This window comes from Myotis yumanensis, unplaced genomic scaffold, assembly GCF_028538775.1.
Source record: "Myotis yumanensis isolate MYYU_CA2020_CCGP unplaced genomic scaffold, mMyoYum1.0.hap1 SCAF_2, whole genome shotgun sequence".
Taxonomy (NCBI): Eukaryota; Metazoa; Chordata; class Mammalia; order Chiroptera; family Vespertilionidae; genus Myotis; species Myotis yumanensis.
In genome coordinates this window covers 184,922,009-184,938,807 of record NW_027223753.1, presented here as the reverse complement: position 1 = coordinate 184,938,807, position 16,799 = coordinate 184,922,009, and the positions used below count along the sequence as shown (strand labels likewise).

General features: G+C 42.3%; 1 protein-coding gene across 3 annotated transcripts in view; it reads left to right on the top strand.

Moving 5' to 3' along the window:
• FNDC3B (fibronectin type III domain containing 3B) overlaps positions 1-16,799 on the top strand; it is a 334,918-nt gene that overhangs the window by 265,976 nt on the left and 52,143 nt on the right. The window contains exons 12-17 of one of the 3 annotated variants that reach the window (XM_070406792.1): positions 5,931-6,055; positions 7,248-7,422; positions 9,472-9,558; positions 10,725-10,863; positions 12,717-12,788; positions 14,825-14,940. In XM_070406792.1, coding sequence (XP_070262893.1) covers positions 5,931-6,055; positions 7,248-7,422; positions 9,472-9,558; positions 10,725-10,863; positions 12,717-12,788; positions 14,825-14,940 — 714 coding nt within the window. Of the gene's footprint in view, positions 1-5,930; positions 6,056-7,247; positions 7,423-9,471; positions 9,559-10,724; positions 10,864-12,716; positions 12,789-14,821; positions 14,941-16,799 lie in introns of all 3 variants that reach the window. The other 2 variants (XM_070406791.1, XM_070406793.1) reach the window with 2 other exon arrangements.

Below are 16,799 nucleotides of genomic sequence, written 5' to 3'. Positions count from 1 at the left end.
CTAAAATCACCACCATGTGGCATAAGGCTTCTCTCGACTCTCTTAGTCATGAGAAACCGTTAATAAATATTTTTCCTTTATCTTTATATAGCACATATGGTGTGTTTGAGTAACTATGAGGTCATGAACTTTGAAAGTACAACATAACTCTTTTCCTGCTTCTGCTTTTTCTGAGTGTTCTGGCAGAGGGAGAAGGAAGACATGTGTACCCAGAAATTCATGGGTGGATGGGACTCAGACCCTGTACCCAGTGTGGCTCCACCTCAGGGACACTGCTCTGCCCAGTTAACAGATGGAGAGGTCACTACCTGCTCCCTCAGTGGTAAGGAGAGGGAGCCCATGAGGCAAGCTGGACTCCTGCCAGTTAATGCCTCCACCTCCACCTCTGTTGTTGCACTGGGAAGTAGGGGATGTGTCCTACTCCTTTGGGTGACCCACAGGACTTCAGCAAACTATTTAATTTTTTTTTTGGAGGGGTGCAGAGAAAACAAGAAATATGCTATAATTTTATGTAATAGCTATTTTTAAACTATAGATTAGAAAGTAACGGAAAATTATTCAAGTAGATCATTAAAGAGCAGAAAATAAAATAGAAAAATAGAGTGTATGTCCCTCAAAATATTTAAACCCTTTTATATTTATGACTTAATTCCAAATATCGTTTTAAACAATGAAGTAATGTTTACAAGGTTAATATCTCTGTCCCTGTGGTTATTAACACATCTTGAAAAATGTTTCCAAGAGTGAGTCATTCTCGGCTGTGCAGCCACATAAGTATATTTCACATACTCCTCCAGCTTCCTTCCCTCACCCTGCCTTTCCAAGACTGACAAAAAGTTGGAGGTGGTTAACATTCTTCAGAATTTAGCAGGAACTTTGTTGGATCCAGAAGAACATCTGGATTCATTGTTATTAGACTTATAACCAAATTCATGGCCCTTCTCAGAAGGGAGTGAGGATGAGGATGGAGCAGCAGAGAGGCAGGTGCTGACAGTGTGTAATTTTCTAAGTGTTACCAGGCTGGGCTTCCCCACAAAGGTGGTGAATCTAGACCTGAAAGGAGGCCTTGCTCAGCAAGGATCAGGTAAATGAGATGTCCAACCTAGGCCAGGTGAACTCTGTGGGGAATAGAGTGCAGTTCATAGGCACGGGCTGCCTGACACATGCTATTGGGAATGGAGAATCAGCAGTGGGGTCTAGAATGTAGAAGACATGCAAGGTGTTTTTGTCCAATAGTAAGAAAGAGGAGATCGAGGCAAAACTGGGGAGCTCCGGACCGGGGAAGGACTGGTCTGGTATATTGTGTGCACATCAGCCAGTTTGCTGGCATATCCACTGCTTTCCTGGAGAGCAATTTTGACCGGAAGTAGAGGACATGTGCCCTGGGCCCTGGTTGGAAAGCAGTTCCATTTGTCTCAAGGCCCGGGTGCTGAATCGGTGCTCTCGGGTCCGGTCTGGGTGTGGGATGACAGTAGGTTAACAAGAACCATAAATTCAGTCGTGTGAGAAGAGGAACACTCAACTGAAGAAAGTCATGCTTCACCTCACCCTAAATTGAGTGCTGTTTATCGACACACGGTTGATTTGTACTTCAAGATTTCTTCACATTCTAGTGAAGATTAGCTTTGTCCTGGGATGAACTTAATGTGTGCTTGGGGGTGCCCAACATTTGAAATGGAAACAAGCCAGGGGACCCTGACAGTCGGCCTTTGTGGTGTGTGGACACTGGCAGGGGAAAGTGGGGTCAGAACAAGGCTAGGTGTCCCATGGCTCCTGTCAGATAGAGCCCAGTCGCTAGGTCCACTCCAGAATGCTCACGGGTGTGGGCTCAAAGCCTCCGCTCCCCTTTTCTCAATTGGGGTGAAGTTCTCTTTCCTTCCCCAGGAGCACAGGAACTCAGGTGCTCTTCTTAGATAGGTCTGACCCTGATTGCTCCCCTGCTGCAAACCTCATCTCCCAAGGTACCGAGAACCAGGGTGCTGCTGGGCAGCCAGGCTCCACTCTCCCCTGTGGACCAGCCAACTCCTGGGCCTTTTGAGACCCCATCCGTCACTCTCCTCTGTGGGTGGGACACACCACAAGTGGCCTAGCAGCAGCGGTTGACCAGGACAAGGCTTGGGCCACAGATATAATTGCTTCTTATGTTTGGCCAGACTATTGATGACAGCAAGCCTAAAAACTGTCAGATTACCCATTTCTTCTTTTTTTCAAATATATTTTTATTGATTTCAGAGAAGGAGAGGGAGAGATAGAAACATCAACGATGAGAGAGAATCATTGATCGCTGCCTCCCGCACACCAGTAGGGACCAAGCCCACAACCTGGGCAGGTGCCCTGATTGGGAATCTAACCGTGACCTCCAAGTTCATAAGTCAATGCTCAACCACTGAGCAACATCAGCTGGGCTGATTATCCATTTCTCTCTTTTTTTAAAAAAAAAATATTTTTATTGAGCCCTAGCTGGTTTGGCTCAGTAGATAGAGAATCGGCCTGTGAAGTGAAGGGTCCTGGGTTCGATTCTGGTCAAGGATACATGCCGGGGTTGTGGGCTCCATCCTCAGTAGGATATACCATATATATGTGTGTGTGTGTGTGTGTGTGTGTGTGTGTATATATATATATATATATATATATATATATATCCATCCCACGTTCAAAGGCTGTTAAATCACGTTGTTTACCCATATCTTCAGAAAAAAATCACTTCTGTCGTGGTAAACAACCTGTTTCCCTATTTATAATGGTCTGGTTCTCTAGCAACTTCAGTGCGAAATTATAGCTAATTTGCCTACAAACGTCAGGTGGTCATAATAATCTGGCCACTCAGTGTATATCTTTGTATTGATTTCAGAGAGGAAGGGAGAGGAAGAGAGAGATAGAAACATCAATGATGAGAGAGAATCATTGAGCGGCCGCATCCTGCATACCACACACTGGGGATGGAGCCCTCAATCCCGGCATGTGCCCTTGACCAGAATCAAACCTGAGACCCTTCATTCCAATGCTCTATTCACTGAGCCAAACCAGCTAGGGCTGGTTTCCCATTTCTATTAGGATCATGTTTTAGTGGAAAACTTTGCACAAGGATGATGTTAAATTATTAAAAAGTAAGTTTTCTTTCCAAGTAAAGCTAGTATATCTCAGTAATCCTGTGTAGCTTACATTAGATTTTATTAGAACAGGGATCATGGCACAGTTTATAATCTCTCAGAATCATCAGGAAGTTATTATTTGCCATTTATAAAACTTCACTGACATTAACAGCATGGACATTTTCAATTTTGATAAACAGTGACTAAACATTTATGTTATTATTCCTATCAGTTTGTTTGAATCTTTCAATCTTCTAAAGCATTATCTTTTTTTAAAAAAAAAAATCCTATCTATTTCTGTCAACAAGAAGTGGATAATACTTTATTTATAAATGCTGTTCGCAACCTGGGCTTCCTCTTGGTTTACAAGCAGATTCTCAACATCACCTGTACCTTGAACTTGTACTTCAATGCCTAAGCCCCGGAGCTGTTCGTGGGAGACACCGCCCGGGTGATTCGTAAGCCATCAGATCGCTTCTCCATCCTCATTTGCTTACTTCTCAGCTGTCGATTACTGTGCCATGCAATGACTTTTATGAATGTTTTTTTTTCTTTCCAGGTAGCCCTTTTAAAATAATCTCCATGGCATCCATGAATATTTTACTCAAAGCTTCTTTCATGTCTGAAATATTTTAACCTACTTTCCATTGTGTTTGCTTTATTCTCAGTGACTTCTAAAAATTCACCAGTAGGCCTTACTTCTTTAACTCTGTGACCTATTTGTTTCTAAAACCTGATTCTAAGATTTCTGCAAATCTGGGTCTTTTCTCGTGTTTTTAAGGACTGTGCACGTAACACATCTTGGAAGGTAGTAAGATGGAAAATTTGGCATGCTTTGTCTAAACAAGGTGGAGTTTATTTAGCAGTTGTTCCTGATACTGAAGTAGAAATTGAAAATAAAAATGTTCGAAACATAGGAAATGTCTTAAAGGTCACAGAAGGCCTCCCCTGCCCCGTTCTTCAGTGAGCTCCTTTAAAAGAAGTCTAGTTCCCATCAGTGAGGCCTCCCCACTCTTTTTTTCTCATTTCAATCACAGACAGCCTGGTTTTCACCATATTAAAGCAAATCAACCTAGTAAGGCACAGACTGACTTTTATTTACTGGCTGTAGTTCTAAGCACCAGAAATGGGCAAAGGAGTCCAAACAAAGAAATAGGAAAAATGAGGCATTGAAGGGGAGCCAGCTTTGGGTTTGGAAAGGATGAGGCTTCCGTGGCGGCAGGATGTGCCTTTCTTGCTCTGTTTACTTTGAGCTCAGAAATAGAGGAGAAAGAAGGTAGATCACGCTACGGCCTGAAAGGGATACAGAACATACCAGGGCAGAGAGTGTAATCAGACACTGGATGTAGTTATGCAAATGTATGTAGAATAAATCGTCTGCAGCAGCCTTAATACTCAAGGTTAAAGTAAGCGGAATGGCACAGTGACGTTACTCAAGTAGCAATGGGAAAATGCTATGCTTTACTGTTTGCACCCGAATGTATGTTGAACCCTGATCAAATAAGCTTCGGATGTTAAAGACTAATCGGACTTCTCTCCCTCCCTGGGGTGACACCAGGTTGCTCTGGATGGGGAGGGAGAGGGTTAGTTTGAGGATGACTATAGCACGGTTGTTTTAGTCTCTTCACCCTAGTGACGCTTCAAGCTAGTTGTGTGTTTATTTTATTTTTAATTAAACTATACCTGGAATGTGTTTTAATGGTAAGAATTTGGAGGCCTACTTAAAGGAAGGAAATGCTTGAATTTGCTTAGGAGAAAAATGTGCTTTCTTCTTTCTTTATAGAATAAATTGAGAACTTCAAACATATTTCTGAGGGCCCTGGGCACAACCATCTGATTAGAATGCTAAGATACATTCAGCGTTAGCAGGTGGTTTTCTTTGCAAGAACATAGATAAAATACTGTGGATTATGGCTATGAAATATTTGTTCTAGCAAACTGCTGATGTGAGTATTTCATGCCTTGGAGCATGGCACACCACAGTTAAGGTTTTTTGTTGTTTTTTTCTTACTCACTGGTCTATTAAGAGAACCCACTGAAGTGTTTTCTTTTCACTTCAAGGAATTTGAAGCATCATGTAAGGCTAGAAAGGCATTAAAAACGTATTTCCAGCCTCATAAGACACTGAAGAGTAGCTGTAATATGTATAAATGAATTCGGCCAATGTCCTAAGTACTGATCAGACATTCATCTCACCTCTGCAAGCATTGATTGAGCTCCCAGGTTGTCCAAAGCACTGTTATGAGAAAAGCAGATGTGGACGAGATGGTTCAAAGGCATGTGACCAATATCTAGAAATCAGTGAGCAGGTAGCTCACCATCGCTGGAATGTGCATGTGTGGAGGCTGGTGGCTGCTGCGAGGCTGGAGTGGAGAGGAGGACTGGGGAGGCTGTCTGTGGCGGCCCGAGCTGCGGAGCCTGGCCCTCAGGTGCAGGCAGTCCCTGGGAAGGACTGCGTTTCGGGGCCCCCGGGCTGCAGACTCACTGTCAGTTGGTGAGATTGGGCAGTTGGGCCAACCTGAGTGAAGACGATTTAGAAACTGTGCGTTGTCATGCGCCTGAGAGGACCTCTTTATGTTATTAACCAAAAGCCACTTCGGAAGTACAGTGCGTTGCTCATCTCAGTTACAACATTTTCTGCAGGGCCTTTATGTTAAGGAGGGTATTTCCTTGTAGACACTTGGATGTGCAACCCAAACACTTCCCCAGAAGCCTGCCTTCCCTGAGTTCTGTGCATCCAAGCTAGGAGGATAAACAGTCACGCAGAATGTTCCTTCCTTTTCTATGGTTGTTTACTTTTAAAAAAAACTTAGGTGCCTTGTTTCACTTTTCTCTTAGGGCAAAAGAAACAGTGGTTTCAGACAGTGCTTCTTTGGGAGCCAGAAGCACTGCAAGTTGACGAAGCTTTGTCCAGCGATGGGGTACACGTTCCGGCTGGCTGCTCGGAATGACATCGGCACCAGGTATGACGTCTCCTTGTCCGCATCTGCGTGATGGTTCTGAGTCTCCCCGTCATGCCCTGGGAGGCATAGGAATGCCCGCTGCCTCCACACTGAACCAATCTGAGCTTTTTCGAGAGGGGATCTTAACCAGAGAGTACAAGGCCCCTTCTGAGGTGATAATGCCACTGTGTGGCCTCTTTGCAGTCTTGCAAGCTCTAATGCAAAGGCCCCTGAGAGGGGCTCTGAGAACCCAGGTGGAGGTAATAGTGCAGATATTGAAAGGAATCCCTCTTGGACTTTTTGTTGTTGTTGTTTTTGAGGTCTTGTGCCTTTTTTATCACTTAAGCAAGCTCCTCATTCCGTGGCCTTTTTCAGTTACATGTGAATATTCCCTCATTCAAAGAAAGGTGCTGGGCCAGCTTTGTTGTCTTAGCTGAGGGCAGACACCGGATTGGGGACACTCTGACTGCCAGGACGCAAGGCTCGGAGGCGGCAGAAGAAAGACAAGAGCAGGTGGACAGTGAGGCGACAGTGGGTCCAAGATGCTTTGAAAAGATCGTATTTTAGTTGCACTTCCTGGGTAACTTGATTAAGGGAAAAGTATTTTTCTTTCATCACTGCTTGTTGAAAATCCTAAAGGTTCAGCACATCATTAGCCCCCAGCCTCTTTTCCAGCCTAAAATCTTAACATCACAAGGCTTTACAGCAGCCCTGCCCACCCATGCTCGCCACTGTATTTTTAGAGTTCACCGGTTAAAAAAGTCATAAATTAAAGGCTTCCATGGTTCAAGAGTTTGGAAATGATTGGAAGCACCCACGAGCTTTTGCGACGTAGCACTGTATATATTTGTAAAACATTTTCCTCACCGACAGACGTCTTTTGTGCTCGCACTGATTCGAAGGCTCCTGGTAGCTGTGGCTCACAGCTTGGTAAACATTGCCCGACCTTGTGCTTTCTGCAGGGTGCTTTTGGGGGAAGAAAAATCCTTGCCTATATTGTCCTGTATCGTGTTGTGCTTTTTGAGCATCAGGCTAAGGGGGGACATTGGCAAATAAAAGTTGTGGTAGGAGATATCTCACAAAGCCTTTCTTTACTTGCTGAACCTATCAGGCCCCAGACTTTGCAACCCAAGCAGCTTGGGCAGTGGGAAGCTTACCGTCCTCGTGTGGAATCGCTCCTAAGCTGTGTGTCCCTGGGCTTGTTTCTCTGCAGTGGTTATAGCCAGGAGGTGGTGTGCTACACACTAGGAAACATTCCTCAGATGCCCTCTGCGCCGAGACTTGTTCGAGCGGGGGTCACATGGGTCACGTTGCAGTGGAATAAACCAGAAGGCTGTTCACCTGAGGAAGTGGTCACCTACACCTTGGAAATCCAGGAGGATGAAAATGTAAGCTTTGCCGATTTCATACCCTTGCGTGTGTTCAGTGGAAGTCGGTATTGTCATAACCACGGGGCACCATGAAATTAGATGAGCTACATAAATTCAAAACCAAACCCTTAAGTTCTACCCCTCCGACCACCACCACCAGCCTCTCCTTTCCCATCTCCGTGAATGGCATCTCCCCTTTGACTTTGGGAACTCAAAACCCTTGCAAGCATCCTTGACTGCATATATTAAAAGTTAACATCCTTTTAAAGCCTCCTTCAGGAATCATTCTTAAATCTCACTATTTCTCAACCTCTGCCCAGCTATATTACTCTTTTACAAGCCACCATCATCTCACCCCAGGGTTATTGTGATGGCTCCTTTAGTATTTTACCTACCTTCCCCTACTGTACCAGCCCCTGTCCGCCCCGGAAGCAGAGTGATCCTCTTAGATAAAATGAGGTCATGTCAGTGCTGTGCTCAGAGCCCTTCCCAACTTGGTGCTGTCCTGCATCTTCAGAGTAAAAGCCTGAGCACTTACAATGCCCACAAGTCCCACGCTATTGAGCCTTTGTTCCTGCCACTGTCCTCTCAGTGAGCATACCAGGCGTGCCCTGGCCTCAGGGCCTTTGCATTTCCTAAGCCTTGCGGCTAGCGTGCCCTTCCAGGTATCTCTGACTCACTTCCTCGTTTTCATGAAGTCTCTTCTCCCACGTCACCTCTTTCAGAAGCCCCTTCCTGGAACAGTGATGTCCAATCCAACTTCCCATGATGATAAAAATGTCCTATAGTTTGTGCTGTCCAATACGGTAGTGCCTAATCCCACGGGACTGTGAGCATTTGAAATTTGGCTGTGGGCCCAAGGAATCGAATTTTTGCTTGTATTTAATTTAAATTTAAATTTGAAGAGCCACATTGTGGCCCAGCTGGGTTGGCTCAATGGTTGAGCATCGACCCATGAACCAGGAGGTCACAGTTCAATTCCCAGTCAGGGTACATGCCTGAGTTTTGGGCTCAATCTCCAGTGTGGGGCATGTAGGAGGCAGCTAATCAATGATTATCTCTCATCATTGGTGTTTCTACCTCTCTCTCCCTCTCCCTTCCTCTCTGAAATCAGTAAAAATATATATATTTTTTAAAAAGCCACATTGTGGCTGTCTTATTTAACCTGCACTGCTATAGAAAGCACCTTGCTAGGTCCACCATTCTATCCTTTTACCCAGCTTAATGTTTTTGTCATAACACTTAACACTATATGGCAAGCTTCATGTTTATATATAGTTTTGTTTGTGTGTTTGTTTTCTTAGTCACTTTCCCCACCTGGCATGTAAGCTTCTATGGGCAAGACTATCTGTTCTTGGGCAGTGTTGACCCCATAGAGCATAGAAAAGAGAGCCTGATGCATGGAAGTGCTCAGTGATATGGATGGATGGATGGATGGATGGATGGATGGATGGACGGACGGACGGATGAGAATACTGTGGAAAGAATCCTCTTAAAGGATTACGCCTTCCCCATCCAAGCTGCCCTTTCGCCCTTGGCCAGGAGAGGACACTGTGTGGTCAGAAATCTCAGGCAGGACTCACATAGCACATTGCAGCTCCACAGTGCAGACCTCAACACAAGAGGCTTTTTTCATGACAACATTGTGAAATAACTTTCTTAAGTACCTGCTGCTTTGTAACAAGTACCATTTGGTTGTTACGTTTTTTTGTTTAAAATGCTTATTGAGTAACCAGGAAAATTTGCTCTGAAGGAAAGCATTTGGTGACACTACTCCAAAGCAAATTTACACTCTCTCAGAGAGCATTGTTCTCATTTAAGTTAGTATTAGCCTCACAATAAAGTGGAACAGACCCAGGAGGAAGTACAGTGGGATAGTGTGACGTTTTGCCTAACGCTGGAATGCTAGCCACAGCACCAAGGGCTCCTAACCCTTGTTTGCAAGTAGCTGCCCGACCTCTGGCCTGCCGGTGATGCGGAGAGAGGCGATATAAAAATCCTACATACACAGGTATTTAGTGCCCAGGTTTTGTGGTACTGACGTTTTTTCTGGCTTTGCCTTTTCAGGATAACCTTTTCCACCCAAAATACACTGGAGAGGATTTAACCTGTACTGTGAAAAATCTCAAAAGAAGCACACAGTATAAATTCAGGGTGAGTCAGTCATTTTGGTACCTGAACTGCTTTAAAAAAGAAGCTGTTTTCTGTTTCACCCATTTATGTTTCAAATTGACTCTATAGGTTAAAAAAAATGTTTTCAGTTCGAAGCATATACATTTTTGAAGTAACATTTATAAAATGCACACCATACTTTCATTTTACAATCTACTTTTGAGAGGGAAACAGTAATGTGCTGTAGTAAGTTGTATCACAGCATGGCCAGATGGCCTCGCCCAGGAAGACCCAAACCCAGCGCACCTGTCTCTCACCCGCACAGCACACCCTGCTCTTTGCTGTTTCTCCTTGTCATCGGATTTCTCCTTTATTCTCCACTTCCCTTCGCTCTTGTGTCCATTATTTTTCCTCAGCCGTTCCTATTTTTCTTTGCCCACTCCCTCCCCCCTTAGGCGTTTGCTTTGGTTATTAACAGCCAGCATTACTGTCACTGTAGGACTTTGTGTCTTAGCCACAAACGCTGCTTTGCCGTCCGTGAGAGAGGAAACTCGTGCTGCAGCACCGCTTGTTGGCCTGCTCGCAGCCCTGTTTTCTGATAGGACAGTGCGTTTTGGAGAGAGGAGGTCCCCCGCCCCTTCTCTAACTGGGGGTCTAATGGTGTTGCCTGGCATGTAGTAGCAGCTGTCAGAGTAGCAAGTGAAGCTTGTGACTCAGTTTGAGGAAAAGGATAGTTTCTGATATTGTAAGGACCCTTGCTTTTGGTATTTGATGCTGGCTCTGAGAACATGGCTGCACTGCTAGCATTTCTCCACAAGGTGGCATTGCCCTACTCTTAGACAAGTGAGGTTATTTTTGTCTGCTTGCTGCCCCTCCATGTTCTCCTTCACTAAACAATGCGAATAAGGTGGTGATAGACTGGCTTTGTTTTGTGTCTTCTTGAAAGGGTAAAAATGTCCTTAGCTAAAACCCACCTTATTTTATTTTAAATTGTTAATAGCCAACTATTCAGAAAATAAGAACTTCGTAGAGAAACACAAGTCAGTAGTTGCGATTGAGAAAGAAAATGTGTGTGTGTGTGTGTATGTGTGTGTGTGTGTGAGAGAGAGAGAGAGGGGGTGGGTACTAGGGATGCCTTGATCTTGTCATGTCATTGCTTTAATAGCTGATGTCTAAAGCATGTTAATGTTATCTCGGTTGTGGTACAGCTAACTGCTTCCAACATGGAAGGGAAAAGTTGTCCGAGTGAAGTGTTGGTGTGCACGACAAGTCCCGACAGGCCTGGGCCGCCCACGCGACCCCTCCTTAAAGGACCGGTGACGTCACATGGCTTCAGTGTCAAGTGGGGTATGTTTTGCTGCTGTTACTTCTTTTTGGACAGATTTTTTTAAATGTATTAATTTCAGTAGTGACAAACCAAAATAAAAAATAAAAGGGCAGTATTACTTGCAGATGTTTTACACATTTGGAATAAGCATATGAGAAATATCCAGAGAACTCCACAAATTGGTAAATGGACAATTTAACAGCATCTCACTTTCTGATTTTCCTGTATTACATGGTTTTCCTTCTATATCTTTAATATATTATTGACTTGAATGTAGTGATCTCTGAATATGTATTTCATTCTTCAATAGCTTGCCCTTAAGAAAGTCATAGTTAATGTAAAAAAAATTACTTATAAAGTTAATATTGAGGATAAACTTCAAAATGTAGGTATGTCATCGTGAGTAAATTTTGACATACAAAATGTTCAAGTTAAAATGAATTAGGAAAACTTTAGGGGTTTGTTTTGTGTGTGTGTGTGTGTGTGTGTGTGTGTGTGTGTGTTTGTCATTTGTATGTAATCAGAGGCCTTGAACTTCAGGAATTTTTCATATTGAAGTTCATTATACAGTGTGTGGGGACATCAGGTAGAAGGAGATTGTGGCTCATCACCTCTGTTTTTACTATGTCAGTGAAATGAGTGCCAAACATTTGCAATTATATGTAAAACATTTATGATATATATAAATATCTATCATTAATGTCATATAATAATATGTGCTACCTAAATGGCAAAAAAAAAAAAACAACACAGTAGAAATTTAAGATTTTACCTTGCAGCCAAGTAATGTAAAGGGAATTTAAAACCTTATTAAATAATTATTGGAGACCAGCCACTGAGACATATAACTGTTTCAAGTTACCTAATAATTTTGAGAAAGAATTATTAGGGTATGTATTTCCCTGGAAGATGGATATGATTAAGAGAAACTATAAAAATCTAGATGTGCTTTTTGCCATACTGTAAAGCTCTTTTCTCTGAAAATCCTAGAAAGTTCTGTCCACACCAAGCATTTACTTTTATTGGCCATATGCTATAATATTTAACTTTATAATTATTGTTTTAAATATCTATTACTGAAGTCTGTATTCATTAATGGAAATAGCAGGTGAAGAGAGGGAAGTAAAGTTCCTAAATCTATATGTGAGTAATCTGAGGGCACATCTAAAATACAGATAGTAGAGGTAAATTCTGCATAGTCTTACAAAATTACAATGCAAGAAATGTTTCTGCTCAGGAAAGAAACCTCTTGTAGGCAGTCGGGAGTGGACTAAATACTCAAAGTGCCACAGGCCTCTGGGAGTAAGCCACCACCTCCTCAGACCACCTCTTTAGCTCACGTTCTCATTGATCCATGACTGTGGTTTCACATCAGTTTTAGTTGGGATATAAAGTTTGCTCAGTAGCACACTGTGGTGGAACAGATAGATTTATTATATTCTGACATTTTATTTATTTTGTCAATGAATTTTGCACTTCTCTTTCCTTCATCCTCCATCTCTCAGAAGAATCTGGTCAGTGATAATACCAGTGAAATAAAAAATATATATAAATATTTCATCTTATATAGAAATCACTAGATATTAAAAAGCAGGTTTCAGAATTCTCGAAGTAAATGTGTTAACATAACTCTTAGAAAAATCAGTTCGTATTTTGAATTTTGCTCATGTTTCACTAAATGAATGCTCATTGCCATTTCTAGCTCTATAGAACTTTGAATAATCTGATAGTATTTAAGCTTCCTTGGTGTTTATGTTCTTTTGTTTTTTAAAGACAGGGGTTGCGTGAAATAATATTAACTGTGCCCCTTGTTTAAATGCAGAATTGAGGTAGTGTAATACATGATTTTACATGTATGTTTGTTACTTTCCAGATCCTCCAAAGGACAATGGTGGTTCAGAAATACTCAAGTACTTGCTGGAGATTACTGATGGCAATTCTGAAGGTCAAGTTTTTGGAAATGGTTTCATTCAAATCCAGTAGCAACCCTATTTGCTAATATGAGAAACATCTATATATAGTAATAGTGGGCTAGCATTAATTCTAATGATAGAGCTATTATAATAAAGAAACCTTAATCACATATTGACAGTTTTTCTCCTTTAAACACGGCATTTTTATCATGCTTTAAAATTCTTATTTCTTTAAGCCAGAGGTCCTAACTAAGAGACTAATTCAATGTAATTTTTCTTCCCCTCTCTGGGCACACTTTCTCTGGAAATTCTTATAAACAGAGAGTCAGAAGCAATCAGCAGGAAGGGTAAGGTGGAGATAGCCAATGAGTATGGCAATCTACAAATTCCCATGTACAATGATGACAGACAAGATTGGTATTACTGTGGGCTGGTGACAAGTGTCACACTTTTGGAGCAAGCGTAGAAAATGTTCTTTTCATCTTTGTTTGATTTCTGAGTCAGATTATTTATACATTACTTGTCATAATATGTGGATTAAACTGGGACAATGTTGGATATTGAGTTCCTTGGATAATGTAACATTTTTTGTAATTTTTAAAAATTCTTAGCTCTTTCTAATAAAATTCATTAGGCTTTAATAGAAAAAAAGTATAGTCATCAGAACTAAAAATGATTTCTCTCACCATTCTAATAATCCTTGTATTCATTATCTTAATAAAAAGCAATCCATACATATGGAGAAAAAAAAAGAGTTAACAGTAACTTTTACAAACAAAAACATCCAGGTGTGTGGCTTGCCCTGTATTCTGCACCACAGTAACCACCTGGAGTACTTGGTTTTCACATGAACCAGGTCCTATTTTAAGCTAAAAAAAAACCTGAGAATGCTTTGAGATGGGCACAGCTGTTGTTAACATAAGCTCTCATGCTTTACATTAGAAACCCTCTAGACGAGGCCCCTGGTGTATGCAGTGGCTCATGGTGAAAACCTGAGCACATTTTGAATTTTCTTGGCTCTCTCGACCACTGATGACAAATCAAAAATAGATGCCAGTCTCTCCTTAAAGCCCTCAACTTTGCTGGTGCATACAGTGGTGATTAATGAATCTTTGTAGTGGTCTTGGTTCCCTTTTACCTTTTTGGTACAGGTTTTATAATCAGCAATGTCAGGGTAATTAATATCCTCCCTTCTCCTGGGGCCCTACTACATGTAACTTAATTGTAAATCTAACTGGATCAGCAACTGTGGGAATTTGTGGAAGTTACATTTGTAAAATATTACAGAACAGGGTAAAACATTTTCCCAATAACTTCATGGAGCAAAACAGTCAACTGGAAACGTAGCATTAGTGAGAGCAAAACAGAGGGGAAACCAGCCCAACAGCCCAACTCGGGGAGGCCGGCAGCCGGTGGAAGCACCCAGACTCCTCCCGTGGCCCTGCTCGCTCTCTAACCCCAAGAAGTGGTCAGGTAACGGCATCACACACTGAGTGTTTCCTCTGTAGTTTGTTACAGTCTCGGGCGGTTTTGTCTTCTAAGTGGAGCTCCATGAAGATAGCAGGCCTTTACCCAGAGGACTCAGTGTGCAACGGGAGGATTTCCCTCCTGCGGCCTCCAGGCAGATAAGAGCAGGAGGCCTCCCAGGCCAACCAGAACCTCAAGGCTGAGCAGCCTTCCCCTGCCCAGCGGCCCCGAGGTCTCACACCAGAACCATCCCACAGCTTCCCTGCCACTGTTCTGCTCCTTCACCGCCGCCCTCCCCACCCCCCCAGCCAACCTCAGATGTTGTATGGTTTCCAGCGTCTAACCGCTCAGTCAGAAAATGTAATAATGTGATATAAAGTAGTCTAGCCAGCAGTACTAAGTATTAAAAATGACTCCATGATACTTTAATATTTAACTTTGTAAAGGAAATGGAAAGAGAGCCCTTTAGCTAATAAAAAAGAGAATAGGAGACACTAGTGTTTATGGAAACCACTTAAAGTATTTTTTTTCAGTTAGTGGTTGTTACTACTTACCTTTTTACCAAAGACATAAACTCACACACAAGTCTGTTCTACAGCAGGTCAGTGGGAAGTGGCATACAGTGGATCGGCTACAGAATACACGTTCAGCCACTTGAAACCAGGCACTTTGTACAAACTCCGAGCATGCTGCATCAGCACCGGTGGACACAGCCAGGTTGGTTTTGTTATGGTATACACTTAAGTCGGCATGTTTGGTCAGCCTTAGACAACCTGTCAATGACATCAGAATAAAATTGCTATTGAAAAATGTATCTTGCCCTGGTCGGTTTGGCTCAGTGGATAGAGTGTCAGCCTGCGGACTGAAGGGTCCCGGGTTCGATTCCGGTCAAGGGCATGTACCTTGGTTGTGGGTACATCACAAGTGGGGGTTGTGCAGGAGGCAGCTGATCGATGTTTCTAACTCTCTATCCCTCTCCCTTCCTCTCTGTAAAAAAATCAATAAAATACATTTAAAAAACAAACAAAAAAACACACACACTAAAATTTAAAAGAAAAAAGAAAAATGTGTCTTGGTAGTGTCGCCTGCTACGGCATCCTAGGAGGAAATGCAAAATTAGGGTTTTTTGAATTGTGTTTTAGAGGACACAAAAGATAGGCCCATCAATGTTATGAATCCTCAGAGAAATGCAAGTTAAAACCACAATGAGCTCTCACCTCACACCTGTCAGAATGACTGTCATCAATACATCAACAAACAACAAGTGCTGGCAAGGATTTGGAGAAAAGGAAACACTAGTATACCACAGGTGAGACTGCAGACTGGTGCAGCCACTGTGGAAAGCAGTATGGAGTTACCTCAAAAATTAAAAATGGAACTGCCTTTTGACCCAATGATTCCACTTCTGGGAATGTATTCAAAGAAACCCAAAACATTGATTTGAAAGAATATATGCACCCCTTTGTTCATTGCAGTGTTATTTATAATAGCCAAGATTGGGAAACAGCCAAGTGCCCATCAGTGGATGAGTGGTTAAGAAAGCTATGGTACATTTACACAATGGAATACTACTTGGTCATAAAAAGGAAGTCTTTGCGACAGCATGGAGGGACCTGGGGAACATTACGCTAAGTGAAATAAGCCAGTCCGAGAAAAACAAGTGCGATATGACTTCACTTACATGTGGAATCTAATGAACAAAATAAACTAACAAATAAAATAGAAACAGACTCATTGATACAGAGAACAGACTGACAACTGTCAGAGGGGAGGGGGATTGCAGGGCTGGGTGGAAAAGGTGAAAAGATTAAGCAAAGAACAAACAAAAACTCATGGACACAGACAACAGTATGGTGATTACCAGAGGGAAAGAGGGATGGGGGAGGTAGAAGAGGGTAAAGGAGAGAAAAAAGTGATGGAAGGAGACTTGACTTGGGGTGGTAAACATACAATACAATATACCAATGATGTGTTATAGAATTGTACACCTGAAACCTACATAAGTTTATAATTAATGTCACCCCAATAAATTCAATTTTATAAAGAAAAGAATAAAAGATAGGCCCAAATAATTCTCAACTGAATTGTGATATTTTCAGGTACATTCAGTTATTTCTTACAAGTGTGTTCACATGTGGCAGTTGAAAACTGAGTGTTTTAGCTAAATAAGGGAAACCTCAGTTATTGCAATGATAGAAAAAGGTAGAATTTAGAGTAAAAAGAAAGACGTCCTGCACAGTTCCCTAGCAATTTTGTGAGAATGAGGCACACCTTCTTCAAGGAATTTCGCTGCCATCTGCTGGAGAGTTACTGTAAAAACCATGTGCACCTGTGATAACCAAGCTGACGGGCACCTCCTGCAGTTGTGCTCCACCCAACTTACACATCTGTAGGCGGCAGCTGGTTTCTCGTTTTCTATTTACATGACTTCACTCCAGCCAGTTCATGTGTTGAGAGCCTTGGTTTCAACCCCAGTGTTCTCAGGGGCTCAAAATAACCTAAAGATACACAAGAAGTGCTCTGGAAGTGAGATAATTGTTGTCTAAATGGCTTTAACTCACATTCAGAAAGTGAGG